Source organism: Artemia franciscana, chromosome 8 (assembly GCF_032884065.1).
Source record: "Artemia franciscana chromosome 8, ASM3288406v1, whole genome shotgun sequence".
Taxonomy (NCBI): Eukaryota; Metazoa; Arthropoda; class Branchiopoda; order Anostraca; family Artemiidae; genus Artemia; species Artemia franciscana.
In genome coordinates this window covers 36,478,705-36,500,181 of record NC_088870.1, presented here as the reverse complement: position 1 = coordinate 36,500,181, position 21,477 = coordinate 36,478,705, and the positions used below count along the sequence as shown (strand labels likewise).

At 34.8% G+C, this 21,477-nt stretch overlaps 2 protein-coding genes across 4 annotated transcripts in view; both read right to left on the bottom strand.

The window, feature by feature from the left end:
• LOC136030366 (vacuolar protein sorting-associated protein 51 homolog) overlaps nt 1-7,169 on the bottom strand; it is an 87,294-nt gene extending 80,125 nt beyond the window's left edge. Inside the window, exon 1 of one of the 2 annotated variants that reach the window (XM_065709289.1) lies at nt 7,062-7,169. The gene's annotated coding sequence lies outside the window, so the exon portion shown is untranslated. Of the gene's footprint in view, nt 1-7,024 lie in introns of both variants that reach the window. The other variant, XM_065709288.1, reaches the window with a different exon arrangement.
• Nucleotides 7,170-12,819: 5,650 nt separating this feature from the next.
• Nucleotides 12,820-21,477, bottom strand: part of LOC136030364 (cobalamin trafficking protein CblD-like) — a 57,810-nt gene continuing 49,152 nt past the window's right edge. For both annotated transcript variants that reach the window (XM_065709287.1, XM_065709286.1), the window contains exons 6-7: nt 17,330-17,549; nt 12,820-13,050 (exon numbers count right to left, since the gene is read on the bottom strand). In XM_065709287.1, the coding sequence (XP_065565359.1) occupies nt 12,962-13,050; nt 17,330-17,549 (309 nt within the window). In that variant the 3' untranslated portion in view covers nt 12,820-12,961. The remainder of the gene's footprint in view (nt 13,051-17,329; nt 17,550-21,477) is intronic.

Sequence of the window (21,477 nt, the reverse complement as noted above, 5' to 3'; positions counted from 1 at the left end):
GCTTAAACAATAAATTTCTTACTTCATAATATGAAGTATGTTTTATTAATCAGATTATCATCTTTACTTTCACTATTAGGGTAAAGGTAGCAGTGATTTGACAGTTTTTGTAAAAAAAAAAAAAAAAAAAAAAATTCTACTCCAGAAGGCTTGTGGTTTTAATGACTTGTGGTTTGAAAAGGGTTTCAGTATGTAGAAAAAATATCTATGAATCTAACTGTTTGATTAAAAGTTTGAAGTTTAATCAGAAAAGGGTACAAAACTTTACTCTTTAACTGGAGCATTTTCGCCCATAAATTCAACAGAACAAAAGAGTTACCTGTTTTCAACGCAAGTCAGAACCCAAATACTCAGGGAACACTTGTGGGCAGATCCTGGTGGATTTGACATGCTTATTATTTTTACTTTATTTCTTCATTTCTCTTCAACTTTTTTAAATGTGTAAATGTATAAAATACTATTCAGATAGCAGAAGCAGAAAACTAAAAAATTGCCTAAGTATAAGGACAAAAATTGGATAATCATATGGAGAGTAATCATGTTACCTAGGTCTCTATAATATAATGTGTGATATAATAGGTGTCATGATATAGGTGTCTTTACAAACGCTATCTGGATTGGTCCACTTTCTCTCAGCTTTAATGGTCCAGCAAAGATTTTTTTTTGTTCACAGTTTAAAGTGCTGTCAACATTTGGCCATTTGAAAGTTAATCTACCAGTTTAATTCAATTTAAAAGGTTTTAGTTTTGACTGTCCTTTGTCTAGAAAGTCCAGAATTCTTGAAATATGCATGTCCTAATTAAGATTATTAGAAGTTTCTGACACTGAGGAGTTTAACATGTTTCATTAGCATTTTGGGTGGGATTGGGTAGGATAGAAATTCCATGCTAATTAGGGAGGGGTTTAGAGAGAATATTTTGTATTTTAGAGCTTGGGATCTATTTGAAAGAACACATGTATAAAATTTACTAAGAGATGGTGTAATTCAATGATAAATGAATTAAGGTCAGGGCCAGAAAAAAGGCGATTGGAACAATTAGGCCACATGTTAGACAGGGCCCCGCGCCGCCATCAAAATGGACAATTGGTTTTTGAAATTGTGAAGTTTTCTTAACAATTCCTGTAAGCATTGCTTCTGGAGAAAGATCATTTTTCAGGCTAACTGATACCAACAGTAAATCATGATGGACTAAATATTTTAACAATTATGTTGACAGGAAGTGAATACACAAGGAAAACAGATTTTAAAACCGTTTTAGAAGCATTTGCAGAGCAAAAATTTAGCAATATATAATTCATGTGCCTATATTCGATGATATAAGTTAACGTTAGTACAAAATGAGTACAAAAAAGAACAAAACTGTAAGCTCAAAATAAAGAAACTGGACCATCAAATGAGACAAGATCAAGAAAACAACATGAGGAACAAAAATGTATGATGGGTGATAATGAACAACCTAGACAGTGGGTCTCAAACTTATTTGGACACTGTGCCCCTTTTTACCCACAATACATTTTAGGTACTCCTTCTCATAGCTAATATAAATGAAACTATAGCTATAGCTAATAGCTAAAATACTAAAATACTATAGCTAAAATATAGATGAAATTGCCAGTTCTAAAATCATTATGTTGGCCAGCTGCCTAACCCCTAAACATTGTCTTGTACCCCCAATGAGTACACGTACCCTAATTTGAGAACCACTAACATGGACCATCAAAAGTGACAGGACCTATCCAAGCAACTAAGGCAAAAGGCACTGGAAAAATTCTGAAACAATTGTAAACGAAAATAAACATGCAACAGTTATGTAGTTAAAATAGTAGCAAAACCAAAAAATAGAAGAAGTCAAAACAATATTGAAGAATATAGAGAACCACTAACATAGACCATCAAAAGTAACAAGACCTATCCAAGCAACTAAGGCAAAAGGCACTGAAAAAATTCTGAAGCAATTGTAAACGAAAATAAACATGCAACAGTTATGTAGTTAAAATAGTAACAAAACCAACAAATAGAAGAAGTCAAAACAATATTGAAGAATATAGAAATATGCAGTTAAAAGATAAGTGGCAGGAAGAATCACAACAACTCAAAAACGAAAACAAAGAAAAAATATAGGGTTACAAGACATGCAACAATGAGGTTCAGAACAAATCAAAATGAAGAACAGAGAAATGTGTGGTTAGCAGATATATGATCAACAGAACAAAGAAACATGCAGTTAGAAGGTAATCAGCAACAAGAATTACAAGCAACAATCAGAAAATATCAAAAATGAAAGTGAAGAACAAAGAATTATAGGGTTAACAGACCTTCTAAAGCAAGTATCAAGAGTGTAAAAATGACAATGAAGAACAAAAAAGTGTGCTGTTGAAGGACAGTGAGAATCAGAACAAGTCAAAAATAAAAAAGCAGAAGAAAAAACGATAATTTTGTACATAATGATACAAACTCGAGAACAAACTGGTTTTATCTATCTACATTAAGAGACAATTAGCTTATTTTCAGTGGAAAAAATGTGATGGGTGACATAATTCATTGGACTTACATAGTTTGGGCTATGTATTTGTACATTAGAGGGTATGGGTAAAGTCTTTGGACAGTATGGAATTAGAAAACAATTCTTACTTCATAATATGCAGAACAATTATAGCTAACACATTTTTCATGCTGACCTACTATACTTTACCCTCCCCCCTAGTGTGCAAAAATATAGCCCAAATTTGTTTCGAAAATATTATAATTTTATAATATTTTGGTATATTTGAATAGGATTGACCTAGCTTCACTTCTCAAGTGTGTACCGTTATTTACGCAAGTACAAAAAAAGAACATTATGTTAGCACCACCACAATCTTTGATGCAAACAAATTGTGGTAAAATATCAAGGAGGCACACTCGTGCCTCTATAAAGAGGCGACACACGACAATGTTAAGCGATCTTCGGTTCCAGTGGTCGCAGACGGATGGGGAGGGATGCATTTCGTAGCCCGAGCTCCAACTAAGAAACCTGCAAAATTTCATCCCCCTCCAACTTTTTCTTCATGGGGAAAATCTGGCCGAAAGTTTCGACCTGTCAACCCAAGCCCCCCTTTAACGTTGTCCGATCGGGCTGAAATTCACAAGTTAAGGTCCCCTAGGGCCCAGGAGCTTATCCGCGAAATTTCAGCTTGATCCGATAACTCCTTCCCTGTTTTCCAGAAACCACGCATAGCCACTTAAAATTCATTCACTTTTTTTTTCTAGACGCCTACAGGTCACATCCGACATCGGATCTGGGTGTACGAAGACTCATTCGATGCGGAATTCTCCGAGTAAGTGCCCATGAAAGTTTCGTAGGAAAATCTTAACCCCCCGAAAGTTTCGACCCTCTAACCCCCCCCCCACCCCTTTTAACGTTGTCCGATCGGGCTGAAATTCACAAGTTAAGGTCCCCTACGGCCCAGGAGCTTATCCGCGAAATTTCAGTTGGATCCGATAACTCCTTCCCTGTTTTCCAGAAACCACTTATTAGCTATTTAAATTAACGGATTTCTCTCCATAAGAGCCCATGTTAATTTGAAATTTTTAAAAGCTATTGAGAAGTTATATGTACACACATGCAAGTTATTAGCTCAGTTGGTAGAGTGTGAGACTTTTAATCCTCTGGTCAAGGGTTCAAGTCCCTTACGGGCGATTTTTTTTCACAACATCAAAAAAATTTTGATAACACCTGGACAGCTTATCATTTGAGAGATAACAGAATATTAGCTTCTTATGAGCAAAAGAAACATTTCGGTCATTCTATCTATTTTTTTTTCTATTTTATACAATGATTTAAAAGCGGGGGGGGGGGGGTCCTCTCCTAATTCCTGTACGAGGAGTACAGGAATTATTAAATTACATCCACCATGGATTGTAGAAAAACGTACAGAAATAATATGAAAAAAACTTCGTTTTCTTAAAGAGTTAAAGAGGCTGCGTCCCAAAGTCGAACCTTAAAACGTACAGGAATTAGAAGAGGCAGTTGGGGGGCTGCCGCCCCCCAAACCCCCAGCTTTTAAAGACTCTTTTGTACAGGTTTTTTGTTTTTTTGCTAACCCCCCGCTCTTGGCTTCGGAAAGGCCCTCTTTTAATTAACAAAAAATTGAAATGAATGAATAATGGAATAACTTCGAAAAATGTTAAACACAAGAGGACAGGAGAACCATTGCGCCGAAACTAGTAATTAGTAACAATGAAGTCCCCCCACAAAAAAAAACCTGTACAAAAGAGTCTTTAAAAGCTGGGGGTTTGGGGGGCGGCAGCCCCCCAACTGCCTCTTCTAATTCCTGTACGTTTTAAGGTTCGACTTTGGGACGCAGCCTCTTTAACTCTTTAAGAAAACGAAGTTTTTTTCATATTATACAGTAAAAATCTAAAAAAATCTCCTAAACTATGCAAGTATTATTTACAAGTCATTGGGACCCTTCAACTCTATTTATTTACTGTTGAATCCTCCATTATCCCACAAGAAAGGTAGCAAACAAAGATGATTTACTTGGGGGCTGCTGCCTGCTTTGTCGATTTGCATTCCTACATTAACTATTTTCAAATGAATTCGTTTTGCCTGTTATAGGACAATCACTTGCTCTTTAAAGAGTTCCACAAACAAATACAAGACTGCAACTCATTTCTTGTTTTAGCTTCATTCAACATAGACAATGGTGAAACAAAAAAAATTTGTAGTGTTTTCAGCTTCAAAATAGCTGGACAAATTGAAGGTGATGACAAATGGAGAGAGGACAAAATGAAGGTGATTTTGAACCATATTCATTTGGCCAAATGCATTTTTACACCTAATGGGGGTGCTAATGAACACCTTTCACATCTTTTAAATTATTAGTTCAGTTTTAACTCAAAATATCTCTAGGAGGAAATATTGCAAAACACAAACAGCCATGCTAAAGGTTACATGAAAATGCAATATATATATGTATATATATATATATACATATTTTATATATATATATATATATATATATATATATATATATATATATATATATATATATATATATTTATACCCTGGATTTGAATTTTGCTTAAAAATTTAATATACAGAGAGGCCCTGCAAAAAAAAATTCCAATCAGACCCCACACCTAGTTGATCCAGCCCTGATTAGGACGTTATGATCAACTAAGTCAAATGCTTGAAAATATGAACATAGCATAAGGCCAAAAAGCAGTTCCTTAGATGATGAAAAAATCTAGCATCTAGCATCAAATCAGTAAAACTACAATAATTAAAAAAATTAATGATTTTCCATGTGAAATATTATTACAAATAATAATCATTAAAACCTCTTTTTGTTGAGAAAGTACCCATAAATTTGACAACTATATTTTTTTTCAGAGGACCCTTGAATTTTGACACTAATTGTTTCTCATGTACTTTACATGTTCAATGAAGTTTTGACAGAATCACCTATATTTTGACAGGGCCTATTGCTGTCTGTCAAAAGTTTTGACAAGGTTACTACAAGATATTTTCAAAAGAAATGAATCTCATAATAGAAGCAAATATCTACATTTGAATTTGGCTGAAGGAATATTTTTAGTTGGTCTGATATTTCACTACATCAGACAAGAATTTTCAACACTTGGAACCTGGTTTTGTCAACATAATACTAGCTACCATTTTAACTTAATTTTATCAATAAAAAGCAAATATGGCTACTTTTTAGGGAAGATCACATGTATTGTGATGCATTGGTGCTGATACCAAATTTTTTCCCAAAAAATAACCAAGTAATGACAGTTTGAATATTATATAGCTAAAAAATTGTCAGGCGCTCATTTTGTGTTGAAAACAGGCAACTGACTGAATTGAATAGTCTTTTCTTATCTGGGTGTCTTAGATATAGTGTCCACATTTCTCATTGTCAAAATTAACAAAGGCTTCAAGAGATGGTGTTCTATATTACAACTAAGCAGAGTTATCCTGTTTTTTGAAGGAAAATTTCAACAGTGGTTCCAAGATTGCACTGTCAAATTATTGGTGTCTTTACCCTATTCATATTCATAAATCATTTTCAAATAATATTTGATATCCAATAGATCAAAAATTATTTTATAACCAGATATAGTTCTAATGGATTTGACAGGTCAAAAAACACTTCACAAAGAAAACAAAGCATTGCTGAATATTGTCCAAAATGCAGTGCTAAAAGATATACTAGTTGTGAAGCTTATTAAATGTGATTGTTCTTTATCAACACCTGATGAATAGAAGAGTTAAAAAGAATCAATTATAATTCTTCAGTATGATAGGCTATGATTTAACAATTTTTCTTAGTCTATTTCTTGTGCCAAAAATAAGAAATAGTTGTCACTTTAGGGTCCATTAAAGGGCCTGATATTGCATTTTCAAGTGAAAAATTATTATATTTGAAAAGAGCATAAAAAAGAGGCACTGAGTATTATGTCACCCTGTCACTACCTCAGTTATAAAATTTTAAAAATATTTAGGCCTACTGCTAGGGGTGCTCAACACTTTTACCATGGTCCACCAGCTTGCCAAAAAAGGCTTTGGGAGTAGGCTAGCATATAAAGCTAAATTTGGCAATAAGTGTTGATATAACCTTGTCATGCCTTATTTGGTTTAAGATAAATAGATTAATATGAATTATTTCAAAATGGACCCTTCAGGTCATTATCCTTACAGAATTTTCTGATTTGTAGGTCAGTGATTGGCAAATAGCTAACTTGTGATAGTCTAGCCTAATAGCCCAAAGCTATGACATCCTGATAGCCAATTTCCTAGGCTATCATAATCTATGATAGGCAATAGTCAATAGATTTTAGATTGGGTTAAGGCCTCATTCAAGTACTGATCTATATTAATTACTAAAGTAGGAAAACAGTCTTCCTTTCTCCTTCTGTCTTTGTTTTTTGTTTATACGGTCAAAAAAAAAATTTATGGTGTGTGTTTACTTCCGCGTTTGTGCTGTTACATTGGTGATTTCTTTTTTCATTATATAAACATATATATAATTTAACCTAATGTAACAAAGTCTGTAACAAAGATTTGGTTCACCAAAGAGGTTTATGCATCACTATCCTTGAGTTGATTATTTAAATATTATACAAGTATTTACAGTATTGTCAATAGACGAATTTTCAAATTTTTTGGTTTGATTCGAAAATGTAAACGAGGAGAAGTCCGTTGAGTCTTGAGGTTTGTTTTATTACATAGAGTCACAAACCATTATTCCTATCGCTAAAGAAGCCGTATATTCGTCCTGTCACTAGTAAGTGTGCTTTCAGGTAATTTTTAAGGTATTTAATTTAAAAAAAAATTCCACAAAACAGGTTTTTCAAAGAAAATTAAATAGCTCGAACAGCGTTCGTAAAGTCATTTGCAAAGTGTGTTTTCGTAAAGTTTTCACCGTTAGTATGAGCCTTGTACTTTGAGAGCTTTTTGAGCTGCAAACTATTCAAATTTCTGAAGCATTTCATATTTCACATTTCATCAGGATGAAAGTGAAAATGTCATTTGATGCCTTTTCATGTTCTTTTATAATTCAACAATTGCTTCAGGGTAGTCCCCGAAGCCACGCCGAAAGTCAGCGGCCCGCCGCCGAAAATAACTCAACTCGCCACCTCCAAAAATATGTCGGTGCGCCGGCGCACCGCCGTGAGGTTTGGCGGCGGTGGCCCGCCGATGAATAAGTGTCGGCCATTTTTATTTAGTCCTGTATAGCTTATCCAAGTGAGTACACCTGGAACTACAGACGTTTTATGGTCTGTGCCATCTTTGGGCGATTTTCAGCGATTTTACGCTGAATTTAGCGATTAGTCACTGCCAAACGTTCGATGTTAGCTCCACATCGCGTGAACAAGCTCATTTTTATACGTGATAATTACAAGGTAGTCAAAGCTTTCAAAGGAATAATTTAAGCTTTTGCACTCAGCTACAATGGATCTTTTTTTTCTTTTCTTTGTTATTATTACATACATTCAGTATTAAAGGGTATTTGGTATTTGAACACGGATTCCAAACTTTCAATATTATGAATAGTCCTACACTCATATTTTCTAGTCTACCGCTTGCTGAATTAAGCGTAAATCTCACGATCTAGAAACCTCCGCTAGTTTTTGCAAAGGCATGTCGTAAGGCGAATATTGTAGATCTAAGTAGCCTATGTATAAACACTGCCTAAACACTCGGACAAGATATTATATAACTAGGTAACGATGAAAGAAAGAGAATTTAGGGCTTATAAATATTGTGAAAAACGCTAAGAATTTCTATAAAGACAATATTAAAAATTCCAAAGAAAATTAAAAAAGTAACTGAAAAATGCCTTAAAAATTACGAAAACGCTGAAAATAGGTGGCGCGCCGCCGATAGGTTTTCGGTGGCAAGGCGCAAAAAAAATTTTCGGTGTGCCGGCGGCGCACCACCATCGACATAAATTATCTCCGCCGCCGCCAAATTTCGATTCGGCGCGGCTTCGGGGACTACTTCAGCGGCTATTTGTATCATCAGCCTTCAAAGGGGCCCCAAAGGTTTTTATATGAATTACGCAAGAGCAAAAAAAAACATCAAATGACATTTTCACTTTCATCCTAGCTAAATTATATTGACTTACTTTGACTTAAGTCTCCTGCCGGGCACTGCTCGGCGTAGAGAGTGACGTCTGCCTCCTCCACCCACTTCGGTCCATAGCGAGTATTTGCTCTTCGCCCTGTCTGATGTTTGCCATCGCTAAGAACTCGGACAGGCTGTCGGACCAACGTCTTTTCGGTCGGCCTCGAGGTCGCTTCCAACCAACTTTGATAGGGTCGAAGTCATATATCATCTTTGCGGGTAGATGTGGTGGAATTCGAAGCAGATGCCCGAACCATCGTAAGGTTCGCTCGGCTGCTTGAGACGAAAACCAAGACTGCTTTGTGAGCTGCAGAAGCTTTTCATTGCTGACGAAGTCAGACCATCGTAGGCCCTCAATCCTCCTCAGGCTCTTTGCATGAAATACGTCTATTTTCTTGAGGGTTGCAGCTGATGCTTGCCATGTCTCAGCTCCGTAAAGCATCACAGAACCGACTAGAGCATTTAAGATCCGCAGTTTCGTTGTGCGACTGATATGTCGCACATAAATTATATTGCCCACTGCAAATTTGTCATGAACACCATCCTCTTCCCCCTTAATGTGAAATATATACCCTGGACTGGAATATAGACTATCTTGAACTGTCAACAGTAAAGTTTCAAACCAAAAAAATCATTGCTATTTTTAGTTAATAGCATTAAAAATTCAAACTCAATTAAAATAGTAGAAAAACAGCTTATATTTGAGTGGCCTAATAAAAAAGGTTTGAATTGTCCTTGGGCTAGAGAAACCAGCATATCTTTAGTTTCCTGATTCCAAATTTTCAAATCTGTTTAAAAGTTTTGCTCTGGAACTCCCTATTGGTCAACTTTATGAACTTTACGAAAAAAGTTAACTAAAGTTTAACTTTAATGCTTACTCACGTAAAGGTTTACGGAAGGTTAACGAAGCAACTTTACGAACTTTGCGAACAACTTTACGAACGCCGTTTGAGCCGTCCTTAAGCCAAAAATGAGCAGAAATAAAGTCAAATAATCTCCCAAGCATGAAACTATCACAAATTCCCATCAATGAATAAACGAAGCTCAAAAAGAACAGAAATTACAATAAATGACGGAGTTAAACTCAAAACAAGCGAAAGGTAGCATGAGTAGGGCTGACAACCACCATACTTTCTCAGGATTGGAACATAATTTGCACTTTACTGGAAAAAAGACCGTGGATTTATATTTTAATATACTTATACTAATATTTATTTCTTATAAGTTTTGATAATATTTCATTTATCAAAGCGGAAAAGTTTAAAATGTATTTTATTTTCCGTAAAGTGCAAATTATGTTCTGGTCTTAAGAAAGTATGAGGGTTGTCAGCCTTACTCATGTTAATTTTTGCTCTTTTTGAATTTTATTCGGTTATTTATTGTAATTTCTGTTCGTTTTCAGTTTCATTTTTCATTGATGGCGGTTCGTGGTTGTTTTACGCTTGGGTGTTTATTTGATATTATTTCTGCACATTTTTAACTTGGTGGAGCTCTATACTTTTCTTTGAAAAATTTATTTTGTAGAAAAAGTTTTTCGGATAATTTCTGTTTGATTTTTACTGAAATAGTATTTTTCCTGAAAAAGGATAATATTTTATATTTTTGGGGGTTTTTCTTCTACAAAAATCCATATTTTGTCTTGCTATTTGTATGTTGGAAAAATTCTTTGAGCAATTTTTAATCCTGACACAAATAGTATTGCTTAACTTAAGTCTGTTCTTCCTCAAGCTGACCTGAAAAATAAGACTTAATATCATTCCCAAAAATATTCTATCTATGAGTTATTTAAATTATAAGAGCATAATTATTAATAGTAGTAGCCCCGAAAGTCTAAAATTAATAACCCCAGTCGCTTTCAAAATCTTGCTGAGGTTTCTTATTAGCAACGATGGACACAGTCCTTTTGATTTATTTTTAAAGCAACATTTAATTTTAAACCATAATGGGTCAATTACATAATTGTAGGGGACTGAAATACTCAATGTACCAAGAGACATAGCTGCTGGACTGTTCGACTATGCAAAAAAAATGAATGTTTCACAATTTTGATTGAATGTGCTTGGAAAATGAATTGGCTTCTGATTAGGGCTGCTTGACCTCTAATCTTTTTCTACTCTTAAAAAGGGCATTGCAACTTTTAATCTTAAATCGAACTAGCTTTTTGAAAAGTTGTAAATGATATTTCCAACTATAATAGAGCGGCGCTGCCTGTGATATTGCTTATATACCTTGTTGAAAACGTGTATGCATATAGGTTTTTCGTTCAAGTGAAAGTTTCCCTAAATGTTCCGTAATTTTTTACCTATTAAGGTGAAACAGTTCACCCGTACCCGTAGCGTCATTAGTTACAGTAACTGTAGTGGTAGAATTAATAGTACACGGATTGGCTTTTGATGATTTGAACATCATTCTCATCAAGTACTGGAAATATCAACCGTATATTTATATGCTTTTGTGATTTTAATCTTAATGGTCTTAGCCAACATGTAGTCGCAATTGAGGTAGTAGTTGAAGAAGAAGGAGTACTAGTAGTAGTAAATGTAGCAATATTAGTAGTAACATGTATATATTGCCTTTAGGTCAATTGATCTTCCCCTTTAAGCATTTTCTAAAAGTTCCAAATTAATGTTCAAATCCGTTTTTGAGATACGCTCTTTTGAGAATCTGCATGAACATAGCGTCGTTTGACTTAGTCCAAATTTCCCCTCAATATTTTAAATGTATAAATGTGGTTCCATTTGCAGTAGTAGTTGAAGCATTAATAGTAGGGGTAGTTGTAGTTATAGTAGTAGCGTACAAACATTACCGTTTTGGTAAATTGACCATCTCCCTCATCATTTCCTGAAAGTTCCAAGTTAATATACTCAGACTTTCCTGAGTTGCTCCATTTTTATAGGCAGTATACACATAACATGCTTTGATTTAGTTTGCCAGAATGAATTCTGTCTTTTTGGAAAGTAAAGGCCAAACATACCTTCTTTTCTCAATAACATATGCTATATGTAGATAGTGAACGAATTGCCTAGCTTACGCCCCTTATTCTGGGGACTGTGAGGGGGTTGACGTCCCCAAAGCCATATACCGGGACAGACAGACCGACAGAATTTGCGATCGCTATATGTCACTTGGTCAATACCAAGTGCCATAAAAACCGCCCCGCCGTAAAAATAAAATAAAAAGCTGTTCACCATCTATAAAAAAAATATGATATTTAATATTTTCTGCTCGATTTTTTGCCTTTGCACTTCTGACCGCTATAGCGAGTGAGTTAAGCTTTATATTGTCAAAAAAAGAAGATTTTTCTTGGAACATCTTTTAAGGTTATGCACTCTTTGTGAAAACTTGCATAGGTCAAACTACTTAGCATGTCGCTTAAATTTATGGCATCGCTTAGTAACTATAATAGTAATGAAGAGTAGGAAATGAAGATAAAGATACAACTTGTAAATTCGTAAAATATATTTTAAACATCAAATACTAGTTCTTTCAAGGGTGTAACAAGAAAAACAGAACGAAGAGATAGAAATGCATCGAAGAAATTTAAAACGAGGGCTTTAAGTATAGGCAATAAGTATAGGCACTAATCGCTGTTCCCTTTTAAAAATAGTGTTTTAATAAACAGTGTCGACTTTTTTAAATTTAAAATCTAATGATCTTTCTGTGAAGTTCCCAGGACAAATGCATACGCAGTGGTCAGAGGGAAAGAAAAATAAAATAAATCATACATTAAAGCTTTGTTCGAAAGCTAAAAATAAACATTTTTTGATGCGTCTTTTAACACTTTTTCCAACTGTCGCCACAATCGTACACTCCACTCTGAGCCTTTAAAGCAGCACCGTATTCCTTAATATTTTTTTTATTTCTTATACCAGTAGAACTAATATATCAGATAAAAAAGAAAAATTAAGAAATTTTAATTGTATATTTATTGCTTTTTCTAAATATAACTATCACTGGTGTCAAAATAAGTGCCTTTAACAAGTCTTATCCGACCCTTTTGTCGACTATTGTATAAAATAGCGGGAATCAGTTGATACAGCAGTATCAGGATATTTGTTCTTGTATAAATGCTACCTGTGGATTAAAGCTCGTCCTCGAGAACTAGCAATTTACTTACTAGTCAAAGATTGATTTTTCCTACTAGTCATTTACTTATTGATGACATGACACTTTACCGAAAATTCAGCAAAACAAAATCAAATTAAAATTTAAGATCTTTAGTGTTTCAATCCCTTATTCACATGAATTTTAATTGAACATGACATCTGACAACAAATAAAAATTAACTGGTAAGTATGTTCTGCAATAAACCTCCGTTAAAGAAAAGGCAAGACAACATCTCTCTAGGCTCCATTGTGGTTAAGGAGATCCATTTCTGCTAATATCTCAGCTACGACATCAGACTCAAGTGGAGCATTTGTAAAAATAGAGCCTTGAAAAGAAAAATCATAAAAAAGAGTACAAAACTATTCCACCATAGATCATCCCTTTTTACGCATTAAACGATTTTTTTTTAAATAAAGGCAAACAGGGATATTGAAACTTGAAAATAACAGAAATTATCCCATAAATGAATATCTATCCCTCATCAGCCCCTAACTGTTTACGCTAAAGTTTTATAGTGCTTTACTGAAAACATTTACGGGTCCAACAAATGTAGTTAATGAGTTTATTTACCAGTTACCCTTTAACAAAGCTAAGAGCTCATATGGCACTTGTGACGAGGTCAGAAGAGCCAAGAGCTCATATGGTATGAGCTCTAGCAAAATTTTAAGAATACTTCAGCCCGCCAGATGGTCGAATCAGGGAAAACGACTTTATCAAATCAATTTGTGCAGGTCCCTGACACACCTACCAATTCTCATCGTCCCAGCACGTTCAGAAGCACCAAACTCGCCAAAGCACTGAATCCCATAACCCTAACTCCCCCAAAGAGAGTAGATCCAGTCCGGTTATGTCAGTCACGAATCTACGACATTTATAAGCGTTTTCCAAGATTACCGGTTTCCCCTTCCAACTTCCCCTAATCTTAACAGATCTGGTCGGTATTTGAAATAAGAGCTCTGAGACATGAGTTTCTTCTAAATATCAAATTTCATTAAGATCCGGTCGCCTGTTCTTAAGTTAAAAATTCCTCAATTTGTCTAATTTTTCCAAATTAACAACCCCCAACTCCCCCAAAGAGAATGGATCCGTTCTAATTATATCAATCACGTATCTATAGCTTTTGCTTATTCTTCCCATCAAGTTTCATCTGGTCTCTCCACTCTAAGCGTTTTCCAGGATTGTCAGTTTCCAAGGTTTCCAGTTTCCTCCCTCCAACTCCCGCCAATGTCACTGGATCTGGTCGGATTTAAAATGAGAGTTCTAAAACACAAGATCCTTCTAAATATAAAATTTCATTAAGATCTGATCACCGTTTGGTAAGTTACAAATGCCTCACTTTCTCTAGTTTTTCCGAAATACTCCCCCCCCCCAACTCAACCAAAGAGAGTGGATACGGTCCGGTTATGTCAGTCACTTATCTTAGACTTGTGCTTATTCTTCCCACTAAATTTCATCCTGATCTCTCCGCTTTCAGCGTTTTCCAAAATTTCCGCCTCCCCCCCCCCCAATGATACTGGATCCGGTCGAGATTTAAAATAAGAGGTCTGAGTTACGAGGTCTTTCTAAATATTAAATTGCATAAAGATCCGATCATTTCTTCGTAAGTTAAAAATACCTCATTTTTTTGTTTTAGAATTAATCCTCCCCCCCCCCCCCCCAAATACCCCAAAGAGAACAGATCCATTCTGGTTATGTCAATCACGTATCTAGGACTTGTGCTTATTTTCCCCACCAAGTTTCATCCCGATCCCTCCACTTTAAGCGTTTTCCAAAATGTTTGGTCCCCCCCCAACTCTCCCCAATGTTACCAGATCCATTCGGGATATAAAATAAGAGCTCTGAGACAAGATTTACTTCAAACATCAAATTCCATTAAGATCTGATTACTCCTTCGTAAGTTAAAAATACCTCATTTTTTCTAATTTTTCAGAATTAACCCTCCCTCCAACTCCCCCACAGAGAGCGGATCCGTACCGGTTATGTCAATCACGTATCTAGGACTTGTGATTATTTTTCCCACCAAGTCTCACCCCGATCCCTCGGTTCTAAGCGTTTCCCAAGAATTTAAGCTCCCCCTAATGTCACCGGATACGGCCAGGATTTAAAATAAGAGCTCTGAGACACAATATCCTTCGAAATGTCAAATTTCATTAAGATCCGATCACCCGTTCGTAAGTTAGAAATGACTTCTTTTTTCTAGTTTTTCCGATTTAACCGTCCCCCCACTCCGCCCCCCCAAGATGGTCGAATAGGGGAAACAACAATTTCTAATTTAATCTGGTCTGGTTCCTGATACGCCTGCCAAATTTCATCGTCCTAGCTTACCTTGAAGTGCCTAAAGTAGCAGAATCAGGACAGACAGACCGACAGAATTTGCGATCGCTATATGTCATTTGGTTAATACCAAGTGCCACAAAAACATAAGCTGAAAATTGCATTGTTTAAAGCTAATCCCCATCAATAGGCTTTTCCAACCCATTACCCTGCTGTTTACAGCAGCATTGTGGCCAAAATGTCAAATTTTAGCGTATATAATCATTTCCGTCCCTTTTCTTTATTTTCATTTGATTTGAATATCATGCCCAGAATTGCCTTAAATGCTCTAATGCCCACTCAAAACCCAAGCTTTACATTGAAGTTTAATGTTTGCAGACCAATTCTTCAGAGAAAAAGAGCTTATTTATTGTATTAGCTTTTAGAAATAATTTTAAAACAAACTAAGATGTCTGCAATCAGACAGATACTTTTGCCCTCTTAGCACCCATACTAAATCCCACGTCCTATACATTCTTGCTAATAAAGAGAGACCAGACTTAAATTTACCACCATCTGAAAACTCATTCTATTCATTTGAAACACATTTTATAGAAGGTTCCAGAAATGATTCCGTTTGCCAACAACCTAATCGACTTTTTGAAACTATAAAGTATTCAATAGACTTTTGTTTTATCGGATAAACTACCCATGATAAATGTTAAATTTTAATGCACTACAAGCATGTTTAGGGACTAAGGGAATACCTCACACCAGTATGGGCCTCTGAGAATAAGGGGTCTCACATATGTTTTATTTCAATGGATAAATTTCACCAAGATCCCACCCCTTTGTGGGGGAGTCTATTCCCTTTTTCTAAAATCACAATTTTTTTTGTAAATTTCTTAAATTTAGAAGCAGCATCACAAATGCTGCTAACCAAAAATCCAGTGAAAGTGTCGGGAATTGTGCAGGATTTTTATAAGAAAAGAAATCGATTGATAAATTTGTGACTTAGTTAATTCGTATGTATATATAGTATATACAATATAGTTTTTTCTATATATGTATATATAGTATATATAGTAAATATAGGAATCAATTGTTGTCAGAATTTTTGGTTGGTAACATTTTGGCCCTATTTGGTCCAAAATGGATGCCTTACTGGTCCAAATATACAAATTCAGTTCTTCCCCGTGGCATGATCTCTTTTGTTAAAAAAAATGGGTGGTAGATCTATATATTTTCATTCGAATAGACCCTTTTATTCTAAAATTACATAATTTTTATTTTCGAGAATAGAAAAGTAGAAAAGAGATTTTGTTGTTGCATAAATTACAATCATAACATCGTTTAAAGAGTTTGGGCTTCAAGGGTCGCTCTTTGCTGACAGTTTGATACCAATAACTGTTTGATTCTTATCTCAAATAAACGTGAGGGTGGCTACAACACCATTCTTCAACTCCCTTTTTTACATTAAAGTTTAATATCTGTAAAACCATGCATCAAGTGATTATCATCCCTAGAAAGTGCACTCCCTCAAATATTTTTCAGGTGGAGGGGTCTTAAAAAAATCCTTTCAAAGGTTTTTAAACCGTTCTTCATGCAAATCTTTTTGTAGGGGATTTCCCAAATGAACAACGGCAGATTGAGTCATGAGGGAAGCACCCTCCCCTCAGAAACAGGAAGACATAAAAAATCGGCAAATATAGGAAAATAGGAAGTAGTACTATTTTAATCTTGCCAAAAATATAGGTCCTTGTAACAATTACCCTCCCCCCCCCCGGAAAATTCGTATAGGCAATCACGATGACTACATCTCTCTCCTTTTTGTCCCAGTGAGCATATGAATAGAATCTTAGAAGTTAAAATGAAAATATCTGCCATGAGAAGTGAGCTATAACCTCCAGTACATACATTAGTGGCTTAGTCCAAGAAAATTCCTTGGAATGAAGAGATTAAAAACTAATTAATATATTCACTTAAAAACTGAAGAAAAATTCAAGATTTGGACATAGATTACCAAAAGATCTACTGGCTCTCCTCTTTAATAGCCATAGTGCTAATATACACCACTGCATATAATTTTATGAATAATAGACAAATAATTGTCTATATTAGCATGACGACAGTGATGTGAAGTTTTAACAGATAAATCAGCAGCTTTTGATGTAGAATCTGAATTTATAAGTGCTCTTGTTTAATCTAATTGTATTTAATTTACATTTTCTTTTGTTTGCTTCAAAAGCAGTCTCCACCTTCAGAGTTGGAGTCAACACGTTCAATCCTTATCTCCACTACCTCATAGGAAGTCCTTCAAGACAAAGAAAGAATAACAAAAAAAGAATTACCAACAAAACAGTGTGTTCCCCATTTGTGATGACGTAAGACTTTACAACAACCTAAGTCCTCAATCGTGAATCCAAACTGTCTGTACCGACAATCTGTTTCAAAGAAGGTGGCTGGCGTATAATCTCCCAAATATGGACGACCAGAAGTTGGATCAACAAAATCCGCCCAGTGACCCTGGCTGCGAATTCGCCGACATATTTCTTTGGCCGTCTCAACAAACTATAAAAAAAAAAACTAGAAATATAGTCCTTGAAAATTGAAGTAAACATTCAACTTCAGTCACTAAGCAAAACAAGTAAATCTTTAAAATTAATATTTATATTCGAAATCCATTTAATTATTTTCTATCATGCACCTTTCGTTACGCCCTTCAGCATCATCTATTTATTTCAAACAGTTCGTGGTAACTAACTGCAGTAAGGAGCGACCCGGCTCAATAGTAACCAAAACTCTAAAAAATAGATTTTAATGCTGATTTTAAATATATAAGTTTCATAAAGTTTAGTCTTACCCATCAAGAGTTACGAGCCTAAGAAAATTTGCGTTATTTTAGAAAATAGGGGGAAAACCCCCTAAAAGTCATAGAATATTAACAAAAATCAAACCATCACATTCAGCGTATCAGAGAACCCTACTGTAGAGGTTTCAAGCTCCTATCTACAAAAATGTGGAATTTTGTATTTTTTGTCAGAAAGGATACGTGTTTATTTGTTTGTTTGTTTTTTTTTTCCCAGGGGTGATCGTATTGACCCAGTTGTCCTAGAATGTTGCGAGAGGGCTCATTCTAACGGAAATCAAAAGTTCTAGTGCCCTTTTTAGTGACAAAAAATTGGAGGGCATCTAGGCCCCCTCCCACGCTAATTATTTTTCCAAAGTCAACGCATCAAAATTCTGAGATAGCCATTTTATTCAGCGTAGTCAAAAAACCTTATAAATATGTCTTTGGGGAAGACTTACTCCCTCACAGTCCCCGTGGGAGGGGCAACAAGTTACAAACTTTGACCAGAGCTTATAGTAATATAGCACTTATACATATAGTAATGTTTATTGGGAAGTGTACAGGCGTTATCAGGAGGATTTTTTGGTTGGGGGAAGGGTTGCGAAGAGGAGGATATGGTGGGGGAACGTTCCATCGAGGCATGTCATGGGGGAAGAAAATTTCCATAAAGGGAGCGCAGGATTTACTAGCATTATTAAAAAAAAAACAATGAAAAAATAAATATGAAAAAGTTTTTTTCAGCGGGAAGTAAGGAGCAGCATTAAAACTTAATATAAAACGAAATTATTACCCATATGAGGGGCTCACCTCCTCCTAATACCTCGCTCTATACGCTAAAGTATTTTGAGTAATTTCAACTATTTATTCTACGGCTTTTGTGATTCAGGGGTCATTCTTAATGAATTGGGACAAAATTTAAGCTTTAGTGTAAAGATCGAGGTACTGACGAGGGGGCGAACCCCCTCATATATGTAATAAAAACATGAGAATACAAAAGTTCTTTACGTAAGCTAATTTATAAGTTACGTATATCTTTTACTAATAAAAAGACTCGTAAAAAATTAAAAGTTCTAGTTGCCTTTTTAATTAACCAAGTAACCAAAAAATCGGAGGGCAACTAGGCTTCCTCCCCCGCTCTTTTTTTCTCAAAATTATTCGATCAAAATTATGAGAAAGCCATTTAGCCGAAAGAAAATATGCAAATTTCGTTTTATTATTCATCTGCGGAGAGCCAAAATCAAAACATGCATTGACTCAAAAACGGTCAGAAAATAAATATAAAAAAAACAAGTTTTTTTAACGGGAAGTAAGGAGCGACATTAAAAACTTAAAACGAACAGATATTACTTCGTATATGAAAGGACTGCTTCCTCATCAACGCCCCGCTCTTTACGCTAAAGTTTTTTACTGTTTTAAAAAGTAGAATTAAGAGAAAGAATCAAAGCGGGTGTTGATGAGGAAGCAGCCCTTTCATATAGGCTACGAAGTAATTTCCGTTCATTTTAAGTTTTAATGTCGCTCAAAAACTAGTTTTTTTTATTTAATCATTTTGTAAAGCCTACTTAACATAAGTTTTGAAAGTTCAAAATTTTCTTTACATTTGTCTTTAATCTGAAAACGCTTTTGAATTATACAATATATATTTATCAAATCTTCGGAAATTAACTTGTCACTTATGGATTATAACCTGTTTGCAGACTTTTATATAACTATATTATGTCATTGCAATATTATCATGTATTTTTGCTCTTTAAATGCATATGAATATGTCGCCATTCCTATGAAGTGTTTTATAGAATTATGGCCCTAAACGAGTTTCACCAACTCGTGACCTATCTAGTTTGTTTTTTACACGCCAAAAAATCTCAGTTTGCCAGATATATATATATATATATATATATATATATATATATATATATATATATATATATATATATATATATATATATATATATATATTATATATATATATATATATATATATATATATATATATATATATATATATATATATATATATATATATATATATATATATATATATATATATATATATATATATATATATATATTGCCCGCTTAATGAAAGATAGACGTAGATAGATAGATGGACAAATCTATAATATCAATTGATAAATATTTCGCAGGGAGTATACAATGCTTCAATCAACACAACATTATACGTCCGACGTTCTTTTTTAAGGTGGTAGAAAAACTTTCAACGTACTTTGTTGTTTAACAGTGGAAAATGACACGTACAACATACAGTGATTAAAGATAAGTATACGGAGGTCAATCCCAATAAAGTCAAAAGTTATCATTGTAATTTGAAAGCTCCCATACTCCATTCTTTCATGTAATAAAATTTTGCTCTTTTCTTGAGACAAATCCTTTAAGAGGTTATTTATCACACACAAGAAAAACCTTTGGAGCCATCTATTTTTAACTGCTCCGCTAGCAGTTAAGAAAAATTCTGCGCTAAGGCCACATGTTTCTAAACGAAAAACCTTCGACAGATGCATAATTGTTGATTATCCACTAATATGAAATATCACAGAGATTATTTAAAAGTTCCTTGCAGCTAAGTCTCAAGTTTGCAAAAAAAAAAAAAAAAAACAGACTCTGTAGAATGCAACTCAGACAAACTCAATTTCTAGTAGATTTACGCCCACTTTCACCTTTGAAACCTGTGACTTTTCACTGCTCAATGGTAAAAATCTGTGAATCTAAGACCGCTACTTAAGGAAACTTTGAGTAGTCCTACAGAAAATCTGGGACATTGGTAGCCCTGGTACATAGTAGCTTGATCTCAGAACCCACCCCCATTGTCGCAGAGCAGTATCATCTCTAGTTCTCTTTGATAACTAGCCAGCTTACAATATTTTTTTTATTTTTTATTTCACGCGCTACTACTATTTCAAGACGCTGTCTTGCGCGTTTACTACTTGCTTTTGAATTTACAGCTTCTGTCTCTCTACTTAAAGTATTATGCCCAGGGCTTAGAAGCCCGTTACAATAGGCGAAATAGAACGATGGGGAACGATGAACGATGGGGCATAAGATACACTGAACTTTGTTTTCCTTTTGAAGTACAGTACTATACCCGTGGCATTGAAAACACCTAACTTTGATATATTTATTTAGAATAGTCTGACCTGTTCCCGTGTAAACCTACCCTTGACAGTAAGCTGTTTACAACTGTCAAGTATACCTTTAGTTCCGAGCTCAGCTAGTATGTAGTCTCTAGCATGGCTCTGTAAAAGGATTCAATCTATTACAGATGTCTAAAAAGTTAATATTTGCAGTTCTTTCTGATCCAAGTTATAGGACTTGTGGAGACTTAAAGTTGATTGATCTTTTCTCCGTAAGTACTTCTGACCTATCTACCTCCTTAGTGCTTTACACGCATTCAAGCATATTTTGATACATGCAGCTTGATTATAAAGTGGATCTCCTTCAACCTCAGTTTGCTGATTTTCATTTTGTCTGGATTTCCACTTCAGTTTTTTTCTTTAATAGATAAACAAATTCTATTGCATTTTTGCGATTTCACCGCCGTCTGAATAACGCCATCACAATGGAACATTTCCAATATAAGTCTGTCCTCCATATGATTTTTCCCCCCGTGTTATTATAAAATTCTTTGAC